The 18,181-nt window shown below is 46.1% G+C and overlaps 1 protein-coding gene across 1 annotated transcript; it reads right to left on the bottom strand.

Annotated features, from left to right (window-relative positions):
- Nucleotides 1–1,001: 1,001 nt before the first annotated feature.
- On the bottom strand, nucleotides 1,002–9,581 carry TAPBP (TAP binding protein). Its single transcript, XM_069746289.1, has 8 exons — nucleotides 9,390–9,581; nucleotides 8,280–8,480; nucleotides 7,040–7,261; nucleotides 4,884–5,225; nucleotides 4,239–4,562; nucleotides 4,007–4,096; nucleotides 3,766–3,809; nucleotides 1,002–1,768 (listed from the first exon to the last, which is right to left on the bottom strand). Exons 1-8 carry the CDS (start codon nucleotides 9,433–9,435, stop codon nucleotides 1,754–1,756), a joined length of 1,284 nt encoding a protein of 427 aa, XP_069602390.1. The 5' UTR covers nucleotides 9,436–9,581; the 3' UTR covers nucleotides 1,002–1,753.
- Nucleotides 9,582–18,181: the final 8,600 nt, after the last annotated feature.

The raw sequence follows: 18,181 nt of genomic DNA on the forward strand, positions 1-18,181 counted from the left end.
GAGATCCGGCACTTTGGATTTCAAACTCTTTTGTTATTCAGGAGATAATCTGCTGCCAGAGGAGTCTGAATGGGGACAGAGGTCTAGGGCGAAACGAGGAGTCTGGAGTGGGAAAGAAGAGTCTGAAGGGGACTGAGGAGTCTGGAAAAGGACAGATGAATCTGCAAAAAAATAGAGGTACCTGGAGGGGACAGAGAAGTATTAATGGGTATAGACGAGACTAGAGGTGGTCAGAGAAGTCTGGAAGGGAACAGTGGAGCCTGGAGGGGACAGAGGAGTCTAGAGGTGGTCAGAGAAATATTGTGAGGGATAGAGGACTCTAGATTTGGTCAAGAAGTCTTGGGGGGGACAGAGGACTCTAGAGGGGATAGATGAGTCTAGAGGTGTCAGAGGAGTCTGGAGGGGACAGAGGAGTCTGGCATTGGCTCTCTTGTAGGGGCTCAGGAAAGAATTCCTGTGCATTGGGGGCTCTGGGGAGACAGCTGTTGGCAGATCGGCTGTTTGTTCGCGGCTCGGTAATGTGTACGGGTGCTTCAGTGTGAAAACAACGCGCTTGATATAAATCAGACAATTTTAGAAACTAGAATTAGAGTGACGCGTTTCTTCCCTCATTTAGGGAACTACTCATTATATCCTACTAGTTATACAGCAGCTTCCTGGGATCCAACAACCTATATTTGATCCCAGCACAACAGTGCTATTAGAAGCAGGAGAATAGGGGGCAGTTCACACATCATAAGAATTTTTTTTATATTATTATTTATATAAAATTGCAGTACTATGCCACTATGCTGCGATTTTCCAACAAATAGTTGCAAACAAAATCACATTTTGACAGTAAAGTGAGAGCTCGCCCTAAAGCCTCACTCAGAAGTCTATTCTTCCTGCACGCGTCCTATCCGGGATTTTCACTCCAATCAATTAGAAAAAAAAAATAGATGAAAATTTTTAGAAAAATAAATGAAACACTGATGAGGATGAAAGGAGACAAGAACCAAAACACTGATGAAAATTGGAAAGGTTTTTTTCACAAATGAGAAAAAATAAAGACATGCACGAGGCTGTGGCCGGCCTGACCATGGGCAATACAGATAGGGGAGCTCAGAAAAGCCCAATTTAGATAATTTCCTTAACGACTTTTCCCGACATGAACGAGAGCGACAGAACGCAGATGTATGCGCACGAATCTGGGGAAACCATTTCTGGAATGCTGACGTTTTTGGTTGCTGTTTGTGCAGTTTGGGGAACGTTATTTGTGTTGACAGATCTGCAGCTAAATCGCATGGGATCGCCGGGCAGCGATCGATTTGTCCCCATAAACTGATGAAGGTTTTGGGCAAATTTAAAAATGTTCACACATCAACCGTAAATGATAAATCAATCAGAAAAAGGGCGTCTGACATGAAGGTGCGAGCAGCTCAGCGCTGTATTCACGGGACACTTCTATCATAGTTTTAGCACCGATTGTTTTGTTTGTTTTTTTCCAGTTAAATATTTGTATTATAATATAAAAAAAAATCAAAAACTGCAGTAAATGATGGAAAACAACAATAAAAATGTCACGTGTGAATAAACCCTGAAGCCGAACGTGCACATAACATGGCCGCTCCGCATAGAGGGGGCTGGCGGCTGTCAGACTCCTGCGGTGGCGGCTTCTCTCCAGGGAAAGAAAGCGTCAAGTGCATTAAACTCTGTACCGACCACACATCAGCGTCGGTTTAGATCAGGTCCCGATTTCTCACCGTCTCTTATTCTATTCTGATTTATTCTGTAGGAAACAAAATCCAAAACATTTCGTCATTTTGTGATCTTAAGACCCCGAGCATCCGAACATCACACATGCACATATTGCAGACAAGTATAAAAGTTTTCCTTTTGTGCTACATTCACCGCTCTGAGGTCCTTCTGTGCAGGGTTCATCGCTCTGAGGTCCTTCTGTGCAGCGTTCACCACTCTGAGGTCCTTCTGTGCTACATTCACCGCTCTGAGGTCCTTCTGTGCAGCGTTCACCACTCTGAGGTGTTTCTGTGCAGTGTTCACCGCTCTGAGGTCCTTCTGTACAGCGTTCACCGCTCTGAGGTTCTTCTGTGCTACATTCACCGCTCTGAGGTGTTTCTGTGCTACATTCACCGCTCTGAGGTTCTTCTGTGCTACATTCACCGCTCTGAAGTCCTTCTGTGCAGCGTTCACCGCTCTGAGGTCCTTCTGTGCAGGGTTCACCGCTCTGAGGTGTTTCTGTGCAGGGTTCACCGCTCTGAGGTCCTTCTCTGCAGGGTTCACGGCTCTGAGGTCCTTCTGTGCTACATTCACCGCTCTGAGGTTCTTCTGTGCTACATTCACCGCTCTGAGGTCCTTCTGTGCAGCGTTCACCGCTCTGAGGTCCTTCTGTGCAGGGTTCACCGCTCTAAGGTGTTTCTGTGCAGGGTTCACCGCTCTGAGGTCCTTCTGTGCAGGGTTCACGGCTCTGAGGTCCTTCTGTGCTACATTCACCGCTCTGAGGTCCTTCTGTGCTACATTCACCGCTCTGAGGTCCTTCTGTGCTACATTCACCGCTCTGAGGTCCTTCTGTGCTACATTCACCGCTCTGAGGTCCTTCTGTGCAGGGTTCACCGCTCTGAGGTGTTTCTGTGCAGCGTTCACCAATCTGAGGTTCTTCTGTGCTACATTCACCGCTCTGAGGTGTTTCTGTGCTACATTCACCGCTCTGAGGTCCTTCTGTGCAGCGTTCACCGCTCTGAGGTCCTTCTGTGCAGGGTTCACCGCTCTGAGGTGTTTCTGTGCAGGGTTCACCGCTCTGAGGTCCTTCTGTGCAGGGTTCACCGCTCTGAGGTCCTTCTGTGTAGGGTTCACGGCTCTGAGGTCCTTCTGTGCTACATTCACCGCTCTGAGGTCCTTCTGTGCTACATTCACCGCTCTGAGGTCCTTCTGTGCTACATTCACCGCTCTGAGGTCCTTCTGTGCAGCGTTCACCGCTCTGAGGTCCTTCTGTGCAGCGTTCACCGCTCTGAGGTCCTTCTGTGCTACATTCACGGCTCTGAGGTCCTTCTGTGCAGCGTTCACCGCTCTGAGGTCCTTCTGTGCTACATTCACCGCTCTGAGGTCCTTCTGTGCTACATTCACCGCTCTGAGGTCCTTGTGTGCAGCCCTCACCACTCTGAGGTCCTTGTGTGCAACCCTCACCCCTCTGAGGTCCTTCTGTGCAGGGTTCACCTCTCTGAGGTCCTTGTGTGCAGCCCTCACCACTCTGAGGTTCTTGTGTGCAAGGTTCACCGCTCTGAGGTGTTTCTGTGCAGCGTTCACCTCTCTGACGTCCTTGTGTGCAGGGTTCACCACTCTGAGGTCCTTGTGCAGCGTGCATCGCTCTGAAGTCCTTGTGTGCAGCGTGCATCGCTCTGAGGTTCTTCTGTGCAGCGTTCACCGCTCTGAGGTCCTTGTATGCAGCCTTTCCCGCTCTGAAGTCCTTGTGTGCAGGTTTCACCTCTCTGAGGCCCTTCTGCGCAGGGTTCACTGCTCTGAGGTCCTTGTGTGCAGCCCTCCCTGCTCTGAAGTCCTTGTGTGCAGCCCTCCCCGCTCTGAGGCCCTTCTGCGCAGGGTCCACTGCTCTGAGGTCCTTCTGTGCAGCGTTCACCACTCCGATGCAGTTTTTCATTTTAGAAATTCACATAGACAAAATATATCCAAGTTCTGCATCACAGCCACACATAGAGGGGATATCCCCTACTGTATAGGTTTGTACACCCCGTTATATTCTCATTTTTACTGTACCTTCTGAGCCTTCAGATCCTCACGACTTCCAAAGAGAGACACGGCTGTAATAGTGAGAAGAAAGAGTTGTCAGTCATTCTACTTATACTATTCCTTATGTCTCAAGATGTCTTCATTTTCCTATAACTGATAGATTGGACAATAATGTTGCTATCACTCCTCATCTTCCTATGACAGGATCTACCCTACAAAGCAGACCTTCTCTTGGTTTCCCAAACTTTTAGTTTTTTTATATTTTTACCTTTTTTCCGTAAGTAGCTTAGAGTCCCGTAGAGAAACAGAGCAGTCAGGAAGAGGTACATCATATCCTCCAGAGACGGCGCCGACATCCCTGTACATAGAGGGAGAGCGGCAGTCACACACTGTATCCCTGTCCTACATACAATGTACAGACAATGATCTATGAAGATTTACACACAAATAACCCAAGAACTGCTCTATGAGCCTCATTGTGTAATTATATCATTTATTACCTGCGACTTTCAGTGTCTGGGAGCTCGAGATCCCTTTTGCGGCACTAACATGGTTGACCCTGCAGAAGTAGCGCGCTCCGTGGAGGTCGCCGCTGGCGGTGATGCGCTGGTATGCCGAGATACTGTAGGTGCCATCGTAGTTGGAGATGTGATTAGACAGCGAATTTCCAGACAACAGTGTGGGATGTGAGTCCTCTGAAAGCTGAACTAAGAAGTCCACAGAGATTTCCAGAGGGTGAAAGTGAGAAATGTCACAAGTGAGCGTGACCTCCTCACCCGGCCGAGCAAAGAGTGGGGCAGGCTGCAGGGTAACCTTGGGTTTGGCTGGAGGATCAACGAAGAAGCGAAAAACAGAAAGAAATTCATTAAATTCTACGGAGGAGCTCGTTTTTAATACATCAGTATGGCGGGTATCTATCATGGATACCAGGCCAAAATATTCTAGATTTCATCAGAATTCCACAGTCTGCCCTCCCAGTAGAACTAGAAGATAGGAGTCATGTCCACCAAGAGTCTGCTCTGGAGACATGTCCACTGAAAAATAAAAAAAAACCAACTGAAAAAAATATAAATAAAGAAAAATGTTGAATAATCCCAGCATGTACATGTTACCATGCTCCCATTGCCCCCTCTACGGTCTCTTACCTGTGACCACCAGATGGACTTCCCTCTGTGCCCTCAGGTAGGGCAGGTAGACCGTACACAACAAGGTGCCTTGGTGGGAAATTTCCACATTGTCAATCAGGAGGGAAGCGTCCCCTTCGTTGTGTAAGGCCGAAAAGTCCAGGTGACAATTTGGGACATTCTCCTCAACTTTGTCCTTCCATCCATCATACGCATAGAGGAGACTTCCATCGCCCAGGGCACGATGGCGCCACTCTACAGAAAAGCGCGGCTGATGCCCCCGCCACATGCTGCAGGGTACAGACAGGGGCTTACCCAGCGGGGCATGGAGGATGGTGGAGACAGAGAACACAGCTAGAGAGGCTGGAGACAAAAAACATGGCGGGTGTATCAGCATCTTGATGGATCTATGTCTTTCTTTTTTTTTTAACACATGGAATGGTCATAGTCAGCAGCACACAAGAGTGTTCCTATACTACAAAACAGTAAGACTACATATCTATGGCTTTACCAGGATTCGGTGAGGGACTTAAAGGGGTATTACAATCTCCAAGATCCAATCTCAATATATTGTATGTATAACAATAATAATAGCAAATACCTCCAATTAGAAATAAAATATAGTTCTTCTAATTAGCCATGTTGCTTACCCCATGTGCAGTGCATTCCATTAGCGTAGAGATCCATGGCTACGAACCAACAACTAACTGTCACTATATGAGTGGTCATAACCATGGACACCTAAGCTACTGCAATGCCCTGCACATGGGGTAAGTGACATAGCTAATCAGGAGAACTATACTATCAGGTATTTGCTAAGATTATCATTGTTATTAAACCTCCTACCTCCTACATATTGATATAGGATCTTGTAGATGGCAATACCCCTTTAATGGTTAGACCCAATTGATAAGACATTTTTATTCACCACTATTGTCTCCCATGGAAAAACTCTTTTAAGGCATTTGATACCTAAAGTACCAAAATATTAACAAATATAGAGTACACCTAAGGCTGTTTTCACACATCTGTTTATTTTCCGGTACTGGGAAAAAAACCGGTATCGGAGATATCCGTGTCCGTAATACTTGCAGCACATGTGTGGTAACTGTGTGCTGCATCAGTACCACATGCACCGGCGCCAGAAAAGCAGCGGTACAGTTAGCGCTGTTCCCTGGTCCTGCTGGGTGCTGAAGACGGCTCTCATCTCCCCTGCTCTGCCGGCGATCAGCGCGAGCAGGGGAGAATGATGAAAGTTATATACAAGTGAGAACAATGAGAGCAGGCGGCAGCTGATGGGACTATTACTCCCATCAGCCTACACCTGCTGCCTCTAATACCAGTGAGACCAGGCAGCGACTGATGGGAGTATTCATCACCCGCCGCCTGCGCTATAAAAAATAAATCTGGGGTGGGTTTCCCTATATTTTCTATAACCAGCCAGGCAAAACTCACAGCTGGGGGCTGCAACCCTCAGCTGTCAGCGTTAGCAAGGCAGGTTATCAAAAATAGAGGGGTCCCCACACTGTTTTTTTTAAATTATTTAAATAATTTAAAAATATGGATTGAGGACCCCTCTATTCTTGATAACTACCCTTGCTTATGCCTGGCTGGTTTTAGAAAATACAGCAAAACCCACTCTGGATTTTTTATTTATTTATAGCACAGGCGATGGGTGATGAATACTCCCATCATCCGGCGCCTGCTCTCATTGGTATTAGTGGCAGCAAGTGTAGGCTGATGGGAGAAAAAGTCCCCAACAGCTGCCACCTGCTCTCATTGTGATCACTTGAATATAACTCTCATCATTCTCCCCTGCTTGCGCTGATCGCCGGAAGAGCAGGGGAAAATGATGAGAGCCGCCTTCAGCACCCGGTGCCGGGGAACAGCGCTAAGTGTACCACTGCTTCTCAGGCGCCGGTATGTGTCACACGGCTCATGGAAACACACTGACATTTGCACAGACCCATTCACTTGAATGGGTCCACGTGTATAAGTGTCTCCGGTACGTGTGAAATCTGTCACCACAAGTACCGGAGACACTGACATGTGAAAGAGGCCTAATATCACAGTTACTGGTGCACAGTGCATGAATGTGTCCAGCAATGGAGAAATGTCATTATTGGGGACGTATACAACTTTTGTTCATCGAGATTTCACCTCTAAGGAACACGTACCAGAGAAATGATCTCGTTTGTCCCCAAGAGGCCCTAGGACGAGGCTCAGTCCTCTTCCATCCTGATGATTGCTGGCTGCCAAGGTGTACCAGGCCTTGCCAAGGGCTGGCGAGCTGAATTTCTCCTCGGTGAGAGAGTGTGCCCAGTCCAAAGAGGCTTCCTGAGGCAAATGATGAGTGATCTCACAGGAGGTGAACTCAGGAGAAAGCTTCCCAGATGGATCTAGATACAGAGAGGAAAACTCAGATCACAACGTCCATTATCTTTATTGTGCCATTTACTCAGGGCTATTTTGCAATTCTAATGATGAATAATATTTATTAATGTATTTATGGCAGTTTTCTGGAATAAAGAGATTGTTCAATGAACGGAGCCAGACACCATCAGAAAACACTACCAGGTCTGATCCGGCGTTGTGGTAAACCTGCGGCACATTATTATACATGGAGTGTGTCCTGCAGATGAATCCGGTGCACGCCGTGCTCGGATATTGGTGGACTGCTTGTGTGGTGCCAGTGTTAAAAAGTCTCCCCCACTGCAATAGAAAACTGTAGTATCGGCTCATAGCGAACAGGCAGTAGCTTAAATTGGTGTCAAAGACAACTGCTCGGCATTTTTTTTAGCCCCAGTTTTGATAAATGTGCCACCCTGACTAATACAAGCTTATTCTGATCTTCACAGATTGATATTGTCAGATATTTTTGTATAACAAGCACTTTTGCAATTTGCTCCTTGTTAAAAATGTTATTCATACTTAATATAACAACACTTTTCTTTGCATTCAGCTTGTTGCCTAGGAGACCGACCACCACTAGAGTTTTGCAGCATTGGCCAATATGCACAGGACTTACAAGCTCTTTTCTATTGAGCACTGCTTTGATGCTGGCCGTAATCTTTGGACCACGTTACCTCCTAATCCCGGCCAGCCTGAGTGCGGTACTTATAAGATGCTCAACAGCGGCAGTCGGTCTCCTAAGCAATGAGTTGTAAAACAATAGAAAAAAACAATAGAAAATGGTTAATATCTCGACAATGACTGAAAATTTTCATAAGCAGTAAATTGCAAAAGTTGTTGTTCTGACAGGCCCTATCCGACAATATCCATGTATGAAAATGGGAATAGCCCTCTATGGTTTGGGTTTTTCGTTGTGATTTGTAGAAGCAGTCACTGCCACCATGGTACTTGTTGGACCAATGCTGGTTTAGTAGAACCCTTCACTGAAATCTTCCATTTCCTTACCAAAAACATAGAAGAATAAGGTTCCAGGTTCTGCATCTATGGGCGAACTGTGTGTGAGCCCCGCGGCGTCCGTGAACTGCACCAATACCGGGGTCTGCTGGATTGAGCGTGGTTTAGACTCGGTCGCTGGAATGTCTTCCACCAGCCAGCAGGACAGAGACTGGGCTCCAGAGTTGGGACGCACGGCCAGGAGCCCACCAGCTGTAGTAAAGCAAAAGCAATAGGAAATAAAGTCACGTGAATCCTCTGGACTGATTTATTTAGGTAATTTAGGAAGAGCTTAATGGGTTCCTTCCTCTATGGATGTAGGAGACCTCACAGAAGAACATTCATCACAGGACGTTATTATATCTAATTACTGAATATCCCATGTGATATCCTGAAGTTACAGGCCCAAAGCCTGACACAAAAAAATGACGATTTCTGAGATCTTAGTTCCATTGTCATGGAAACATTGCATGGATCCAAATAATCAAATACATGGATGTCCCCACATGTGGACAATAATGGGCGCCATTTGGGTAGATATTGATGTAGCTGGTGATCTGACTCCACACGAGGTCTCCATGACACCTGACAGGAATCAGAGGGGCACATGATGTCATCAGAGCGTTTCGGTAGTGCACCCTCAGGCCTGTAACTTCAGGTCGTCACGCACATCTCCGCATCTTTAGGTCACCTTTAATAAATCTCAACACGTCCAGTGATGACGGTAACGGGTCTCAGGACTGCGCACATTTCCTCACATACATCCGCCATCCTATTGAATAAAGTAGGAGCGTGTATGGGCAAGGTAAGAGCGCAAGACCCCACGTACTAGAAATAATATTCACTAAAATATACATTCTAAAAGCATCATACAAAGGCTAGGAGTGAGAGAAATCAGTAGGCCGTAGCTTATCAAACAATGTAAGGGAAAATGAAAGCAGAGCGGCTGGAAAGTCCCAGACATTTTTTATTGTCATGGCGGAGAAATATGTCGCTGAGGAATAGCAGATCCAGGAAGGGAACAGAAACCGTAAGGGTTAAATAGAAGAGTGAGGGGTGCAGAATAGTTTGTGATAAGGTGGGATATGGGGCTGTGAAACGACTCGCATTCATGATGCTCACCATGTACAAGAACAATGCACAGCTTGTAGATTGTGGACGGCATCATGGTGGCGGGGTCCTGTGTGTGGCAGCTGCTCGCCTGGCGCCCCTGGTACTGGTCTGCACCCCACGGCCTGGTCACAGGGGTGCACCTCTTGCCTCTCTCACCGTCCTTGTGTCTCCTTTTCCTCCTTGCTCTGCCTTTTATATCTTAATCTACTTTTACTTTCACTTTCCAGAAATCAGCCTGTGTTACTGTACATCAGCCTGAAGCATCGCCATTAACCCACTAACCGCTGCAACGGATTTTGCTGTCCCATAGGGTCCATTTCATTGTTAGCAAAGGGGAAAGAGGATTAATAAAAAAGATATTACGGTATGTTGTCTGAATACACAGTACGGTGTAAACGTTTTAGGCAGAAAAATGCTGCAAAGTAAGAAGCTTTCAAAAACAGAAGTGTTAATGCTTTATCATTATACATTTTTAATTATTTTAATTTCCTACAGAATGCTAAATTAATCCTTTTAGAATCGGGCAATTTTTTTTGTTTTTGCGCTTTAATTTCCCCCCCCTTTTTCTTCTTCCAAAAGCCTTAACATATTTTTCCGTCGACATGGTCATATGACCTAGTTTATAGGGTTTTGCTTTCACGGTATTCATTTTGTTGTAAGAATTACCTGGACACCCGATTCTCTAGGTTAATATGATTAAGGTGATACCGTGCTTTTTTTTTTTTTTTTTTAAATGGTGAAAGGAAATTCAGAAATTAAACAAAAAAAAATAAATTGGGGTTTGTGCCATTATTTTCCAAGACCCATGTCATTTTTCCTTTTTCTCTCAATGGAGTTGTGTGATGGATTTTTTTTTTTTCATGATGAAATGATTTTTCAATTATACCATCTTGAGGTACATTTGATTGTTTTTTTTTATTGCATTTTTTTAGGAAAGTGTGCTGACAGAATAAACGCAAATCTGGTGTAAATCTGGTCAATATTTTAATAGGTTGGGCTTTTTTGGATGCGGCAATAACCATCATGGCTGAAAGTGTTGGCACCCTTGAAATTGTTCCAGAAAATTAAGTATTTCTCCCAGAAAATGATTGCAGTTACACGTTTTGTTATACACGTTTATTTTCTTTTTGTGCATTAGAACAACACACACACACAAAACAGAGGGAAAAAAAGCAAAGCAAATTGGACATAATTTCACACAAAACCCACAAAATGGGCCGGACAAAATTGTTGGCACTTGTCCAAAATTGTGGGTTAACAACTTTGTTTCAAGCATGTGATGCTCATTTAAACTCACCTGTGGCAAGTAACAGGAGCGGGCAATATGAAAATCACATCTGAAACCAGGTAAAAAGGAGAGAAGATAACTTAATCTTTGCATTGTGTGTCTATTTGTGCTTTTTTGTCTGTTTTTCTTTTTGTGTTGTTCCAATATACACAAAGGAAATAAACGTGTATAACAAATGTGTGTACTTGCAATAAATTTATGGGAGAAATACTTAATTTTCTGAAAACAATTTCAAGGGTTCCAACACTTTTGTCCATGACTGAATATATTTTTATTTTTTAATTAAGGAAAATGGGTGATTCAAATAAAAAAAAAATGTCTTGACTTTTTACTTTATTTCTTAGTCCCCTTAGGAGACTTGACTCTATGATCATCCAATTGCTTGTACTATATAGTGCAATACAATGGTACAAATCGTGGTGTTTGAAGATCATCATATGCTTGAGTTTCAGAGGAGGACCAAGCTGGCAGCAATGGGGACCTTCAACAAGGCCCAATTTATCTTTAGTAACCCATTAGTGCCCCATGATCATATCACAGTCGGCATGCACTCACGAATCTGTGATTTCAGTTAATAGCCGCAGTCAGTTAATATCCGCAGTCAGGACTAAGCGCTGGCCGCGGCAGTTAAGAGACAAGTGCCAGCATTAGCCATTTGTGGAGGTGTAGAAGTTTTTACAATTATTAGCAGCAGGGCATTGTGGGAGTTAGACTGTTAGGTCACGTGTGTGTGAGCAGGTAAGAAGATGCAGTAATGGGTCGGAGGCAGAGCAAGTGTTAACGTGAGGTTTAATTTAATAAGTATACTCCTCGCAGGGAGAAAACAGATAAAACAGTATAAAGGAACACAGGGGATGTAACTCAGGGGAAGCAGGTGTGAAGCACAGGATAGGAAGTTCAAGGATAGCCAAAGGAGTGGAGCTGTTGTGAATTCTGTGGCAGAGCTCCCTCCTGTGGTCACGAGTGGTACTGCGGCTTCTGAGTTTCCTTCCTCAGGTGATGTGGTGAAGTCGTTAGGTGCTGCTCTATTTAACTCCACCTAGTGCTTTGCTCCTGGCCTCCAGTCAATGTTCTAGTATTGGTCTTGCTTCCTCCTGGATCGTTCCTGTGGCCTGCTGCTCTGCATAAGCTAAGTTTTGCTTGTGTTATTTTTGTTTTGCTATTTTTTCTGTCCAGCTTGCTTAATTGGTTTTTCTTGCTTGCTGGAAGCTCTGGGACGCAGAGGGAGCACCTCCGTACCGTTAGTCGGTGCGGAGGGTCTTTTTGCCCCTCTGCGTGGTTGTTTGTAGGGTTTTGTGTTGACCGCAAAGTTATCTTTCCTATCTTCGGTCTGTTAAGTAAGTTGGGCCTCACTTTGCTAAATCTATTTCATCTCTGCGTTTGTATTTTCATCTCTACTCACAGTCATTATATGTGGGGGCTGCCTTTTCCTTTGGGGTATTTCTCTGAGGCAAGGTAGGCTTGTTTTTCTATCTTAGGCCTAGCTAGTTTCTCAGGCTGTGCCGAGTTGCATAGGGAGCGTTAGGCGCAATCCACGGCTGCCTCTAGTGTGGTTGGATAGGATTAGGGATTGCGGTCAGCAGAGTTCCCACGTCTCGGAGCTTGTCTTATGTCTTTTGGTTATTGTCAGGTCACTTTGTGTGCTCTGAACTTCAAGGTCCATTGTGGTTCTGAATTACCTAATCATAACAGTACTGGAGGCCCAAAGTACTAATGCTTCTCAATAGAGGGAAAAAAGAAGTTCTGAGACCATTTTTTTTTTCTTTGCACTGTGTTTTGCCTTTTTTTCCCCCTAGACATTTGGGTGGTTCAGGACACAGGTGTAGTGATGGACATTAAAGGTCTGTCTTCATGTGTGGATCATCTCACTGCAAGAGTACAAAATATTCAAGACTTTGTGGTTCAGAATTCTATGTTAGAACCAAGAATTCCTATTCCTGATTTGTTTTCTGGAGATAGAGCAAAATTTCTGAGTTTCAAAAATAATTGTAAACTGTTTCTGGCTTTGAAACCTCGCTCCTCTGGTGACCCAGTTCAACAAGTTAGGATCATTATTTCTTTATTACGTGGCGACCCTCAAGACTGGGCATTTTCCCTTGGGCCAGGAGATCCAGCATTATGTAATATTGATGCGTTTTTCCTGGCGCTCGGATTGCTGTACGATGAACCTAATTCGGTGGATCAGGCAGAGAAAAATTTGCTGGCTCTGTGTCAGGGTCAGGATGAGATAGAGGTATATTGTCAGAAGTTTAGAAAGTGGTCCGTGCTCACTCAATGGAATGAAGGTGCGCTGGCAGCTATTTTCAGAAAGGGTCTCTCTGAAGCCCTTAAGGATGTCATGGTGAGATTTCCCATGCCTGCTGGTCTGAATGAGTCTATGTCTTTGGCCATTCAGATCGGTCGACGCTTGCGTGAGCGTAAATCTGTGCACCATTTGGCGGTATTATCCGAGCATAAACCTGAGCCTATGCAGTGCGATAGGACTTTGACCAGAGTTGAACGGCAAGAACACAGACGTCAGAATGGGCTGTGTTTCTACTGTGGTGATTCCACTCATGCTATCTCCGATTGTCCTAAGCGCACTAAGCGGTTCGCTAGGTCTGCCACCATTGGTACGGTACAGTCAAAATTTCTTTTGTCCGTTACTTTGATCTGCTCTTTGTCATCTTATTCTGTCATGGCATTTGTGGATTCAGGCGCTGCCCTGAATTTGATGGACTTGGAGTATGCTAGGCGTTGTTGGTTTTTCTTGGAGCCCTTGCAGTGTCCTATTCCATTAAGAGGAATTGATGCTACGCCTTTGGCCAAGAATAAGCCTCAGTACTGGACCCAGCTGACCATGTGCATGGCTCATGCACATCAGGAGGATATTCGCTTTCTGGTGTTGCATAATCTGCATGATGTGGTCGTGTTGGGGTTGCCATGGCTACAAGTCCATAACCCAGTATTAGATTGGAAATCAATGTCTGTGTCCAGCTGGGGTTGTCAGGGGGTACATGGTGATGTTCCATTTCTGTCTATTTCGTCATCCACCCCTTCTGAGGTCCCAGAGTTCTTGTCTGATTACCGGGATGTATTTGATGAGCCCAAGTCCAATGCCCTACCTCCGCATAGGGATTGTGATTGTGCTATCGATTTGATTCCTGGTAGTAAGTTTCCTAAAGGTCGACTGTTTAATTTATCTGCACCTGAGCACGCCGCTATGCGGAGTTACATGAAGGAGTCCTTGGAGAAGGGTCATATTCGCCCGTCATCGTCGCCATTGGGAGCGGGGTTCTTTTTTGTGGCCAAGAAGGATGGTTCGCTGAGACCTTGTATAGATTACCGCCTTCTAAATAAAATCACGGTCAAATTTCAGTACCCCTTGCCGCTGCTATCTGATTTGTTTGCTCGGATCAAGGGGGCTAGTTGGTTCACCAAGATAGATCTTCGTGGTGCGTATAATCTTGTGCGTATTAAGCGGGGAGATGAATGGAAAACTGCATTTAATACGCCCGAGGGCCATTTTGAGTACCTAGTTATGCCTTTCGGACTTGCCAATGCTCCATCGGTGTTTCAGTCCTTTATGCATGACATCTTCCGAGAGTACCTGGATAAATTCCTGATTGTATACTTGGATGATATTTTGGTCTTCTCGGATGATTGGGAGTCTCATGTGAAGCAGGTCAGAATGGTGTTCCAGGTCCTGCGTGCTAATTCTTTGTTTGTGAAGGGATCAAAGTGTCTCTTTGGTGTTCAGAAGGTTTCATTTTTGGGGTTCATTTTTTCCCCTTCTACTATCGAGATGGACCCTGTTAAGGTCCAGGCCATCTATGATTGGACTCAGCCGACATCTCTGAAGAGTCTGCAAAAGTTCCTGGGCTTTGCTAATTTTTATCGTCGCTTCATCTGTAATTTTTCTAGTATTGCTAAACCATTGACCGATTTGACCAAGAAGGGTGCTGATGTGGTCAATTGGTCTTCTGCTGCTATGGAAGCTTTTCAAGAGTTAAAGCGTCGTTTTTCTTCTGCCCCTGTGTTGTGTCAACCAGATGTTTCGCTTCCGTTCCAGGTCGAGGTTGATGCTTCTGAAATTGGAGCGGGAGCTGTTTTGTCGCAGAGAAGTTCTGATTGCTCGGTGATGAAACCATGCGCCTTCTTTTCCAGGAAGTTTTCGTCTGCTGAGCGAAATTATGATGTTGGCAATCGAGAGTTGCTGGCCATGAAGTGGGCATTCGAGGAGTGGCGTCATTGGCTTGAAGGAGCTAAGCATCGCGTGGTGGTCTTGACTGATCACAAGAACTTGACTTATCTCGAGTCTGCCAAACGGTTGAATCCTAGACAGGCTCGTTGGTCGCTGTTTTTCTCCCGTTTTGACTTTGTGGTTTCGTACCTTCCGGGCTCTAAAAATGTGAAGGCGGATGCCCTGTCTAGGAGTTTTGTGCCCGACTCTCCGGGTTTGTCTGAGCCGGCGGGTATTCTCAAAGAGGGAGTAATTTTGTCTGCCATCTCCCCTGATTTGCGGCGGGTGCTGCAAAAATTTCAGGCTAATAAACCTGATCGTTGCCCAGCGGAGAAACTGTTTGTCCCTGATAGGTGGACGAATAAAGTTATCTCTGAGGTTCATTGTTCGGTGTTGGCTGGTCATCCTGGAATCTTTGGTACCAGAGATTTAGTGGCTAGATCCTTTTGGTGGCCGTCTCTGTCGCGGGATGTGCGTTCTTTTGTGCAGTCCTGTGGGATTTGTGCTCGGGCTAAGCCCTGCTGTTCTCGTGCCAGTAGGTTGCTTTTGCCCTTGCCGGTCCCGAAGAGGCCTTGGACACATATCTCTATGGATTTTATTACGGATCTCCCCGTCTCTCAAAAAATGTCGGTCATTTGGGTGGTTTGTGATCACTTCTCTAAGATGATCCATTTGGTACCCTAGTCTAAATTACCTTCCTCCTCTGATTTGGTGCCATTGTTCTTCCAGCATGTGGTTCGTTTACATGGCATTCCAGAGAACATCGTTTCTGACAGAGGTTCCAAGTTTGTTTCGAGGTTTTGGCAAGCTTTTTGTGCTAGGATGGGCATTGATTTGTCTTTTTCCTCGGCTTTCCATCCTCAGACTAATGGCCAGACCGAACGAACCAATCAGACCTTGGAAACATATCTGAGATGCTTTGTTTCTGCTGATCAGGATGATTGGGTGTCCTTCTTGTCTTTGGCTGAGTTCGCCGTTAATAATCGGGCCAGCTCGGCTACCTTGGTTTCGCCATTTTTCTGCAACTCTGGGTTCCATCCTCGTTTCTCTTCAGGGCAGGTTGAGTCTTCGGACTGTCCTGGTGTGGATACGGTGGTGGACAGGTTACAGCAGATTTGGACTCATGTAGTGGACAATTTGACCTTGTCCCAGGAGAAGGCTCAACATTTCGCTAATCGCAGACGCTGTGTGGGTCCCCGACTTCGTGTTGGGGATTTGGTTTGGTTGTCATCTCGTCATATTCCTATGAAGGTTTCCTCTCCTAAGTTTAAGCCTCGTTTCATTGGTTCGTATAGGATTTCTGAGGTTCTTAATCCTGTGTCTTTTCGTTTGACCCTTCCAGATTCTTTTTCCATCCATAACGTATTCCATAGGTCATTGTTGCGGAGATACGTGGCACCTATGGTTCCATCTGTTGATCCTCCTGCCCCGGTTTTGGTGGAGGGGGAGTTGGAGTATATTGTGGAGAAGATTTTGGATTCTCGTGTTTCGAGACGGAAACTCCAGTATCTGGTTAAGTGGAAGGGTTATGGTCAGGAAGATAATTCCCGGGTCTTTGCCTCTGATGTCCATGCTGCCGATCTTGTTTGTGCCTTTCATGTGGCTCATCCTGGTCGGCCTGGGGGCTCTGGTGAGGGTTCGGTGACCCCTCCTCAAGGGGGGGGGTACTGTTGTGAATTCTGTGGCAGAGCTCCCTCCTGTGGTCACGAGTGGTACTGCGGCTTCTGAGTTTCCTTCCTCAGGTGATGTGGTGAAGTCGTTAGGTGCTGCTCTATTTAACTCCACCTAGTGCTTTGCTCCTGGCCTCCAGTCAATGTTCTAGTATTGGTCTTGCTTCCTCCTGGATCGTTCCTGTGGCCGTCTGCTCTGCATAAGCTAAGTTTTGCTTGTGTTATTTTTGTTTTGCTATTTTTTCTGTCCAGCTTGCTTAATTGGTTTTTCTTGCTTGCTGGAAGCTCTGGGACGCAGAGGGAGCACCTCCGTACCGTTAGTCGGTGCGGAGGGTCTTTTTGCCCCTCTGCGTGGTTGTTTGTAGGGTTTTGTGTTGACCGCAAAGTTATCTTTCCTATCTTCGGTCTGTTCAGTAAGTTGGGCCTCACTTTGCTAAATCTATTTCATCTCTGCGTTTGTATTTTCATCTCTACTCACAGTCATTATATGTGGGGGGCTGCTTTTTCCTTTGGGGTATTTCTCTGAGGCAAGGTAGGCTTGTTTTTCTATCTTAGGCCTAGCTAGTTTCTCAGGCTGTGCCGAGTTGCATAGGGAGCGTTAGGCGCAATCCACGGCTGCCTCTAGTGTGGTTGGATAGGATTAGGGATTGCGGTCAGCAGAGTTCCCACGTCTCAGAGCTTGTCCTATGTCTTTTGGTTATTGTCAGGTCACTTTGTGTGCTCTGAACTTCAAGGTCCATTGTGGTTCTGAATTACCTAATCATAACATGGAGCATAAGGGGTCCAGTATGGTCCTGGAAAAGATGGTGTCCTGGATCCTGGCAGTGGTGATTCCTCATGGTCCAGTGTAGTCCTGGAAAAGATGAAGTCTTGGCTCCTGGTGGCGACGGTGATTCCTTGTGGTCCAGTCGGTGATTGGTGTGTCAGGAAATGATGAGCCGGATAGAGCAGTTTTTCCCTCTGTCAGCATACAGGGACAACAAGCAATTTGATTCGGGTACAAAGGGAAACCCCTCACAGCGGGTGTCTCAATTCTCCCGTCGGTGCACGCGCAGGCTTATGTCCTGACTGGGCGTCCTGTCACTCACGGTCAGCGATGTTAGCGGGGACCAGGTACATAGTTGTCGGCAGTCTCTGTTAAGAGCTTTTAGCCTCTGCTGATTTTTGCCCGCTCTGGCAATTGCCCCCCTGCAGAATCCCTTGCACTGCCCTCCTGCGCGATGCACGTTCCCACGGCAACTAACTGATTTGTCGCGCACTGTGGCCCTTTTATGTTAGCCACGCCCCCTACTCCTAGGTGCAGAGGTCAGTCCGGGGCTTTAAACTTTCCCCCATGAAACCTGGGTGACAGCCCCGACAGTTCCGGATCCGTCACGGAGTAGGTAGGCCTGGTCCGGGTCTTCTCCTTACATTCCCCCACTCTTTGTGCTCGCCATTACGCTGGTAACCAGGGTAAACATCGGGTTACTAAGCGCGGCCCTGCGCTTAGTAACTCGATGTTTACCCTGGTTACCAGTGAAGACATGGCTGAATCGGCGTCACACACGCCGATTCAGCGATGTCTGCAGGGTGTCCAGCGACGAAATAAAGTGCTGGACTTTCTGCAGCGACCAACGACATC

Source organism: Ranitomeya imitator, chromosome 2 (genome assembly GCF_032444005.1).
Source record: "Ranitomeya imitator isolate aRanImi1 chromosome 2, aRanImi1.pri, whole genome shotgun sequence".
Classification (NCBI taxonomy): Eukaryota; Metazoa; Chordata; class Amphibia; order Anura; family Dendrobatidae; genus Ranitomeya; species Ranitomeya imitator.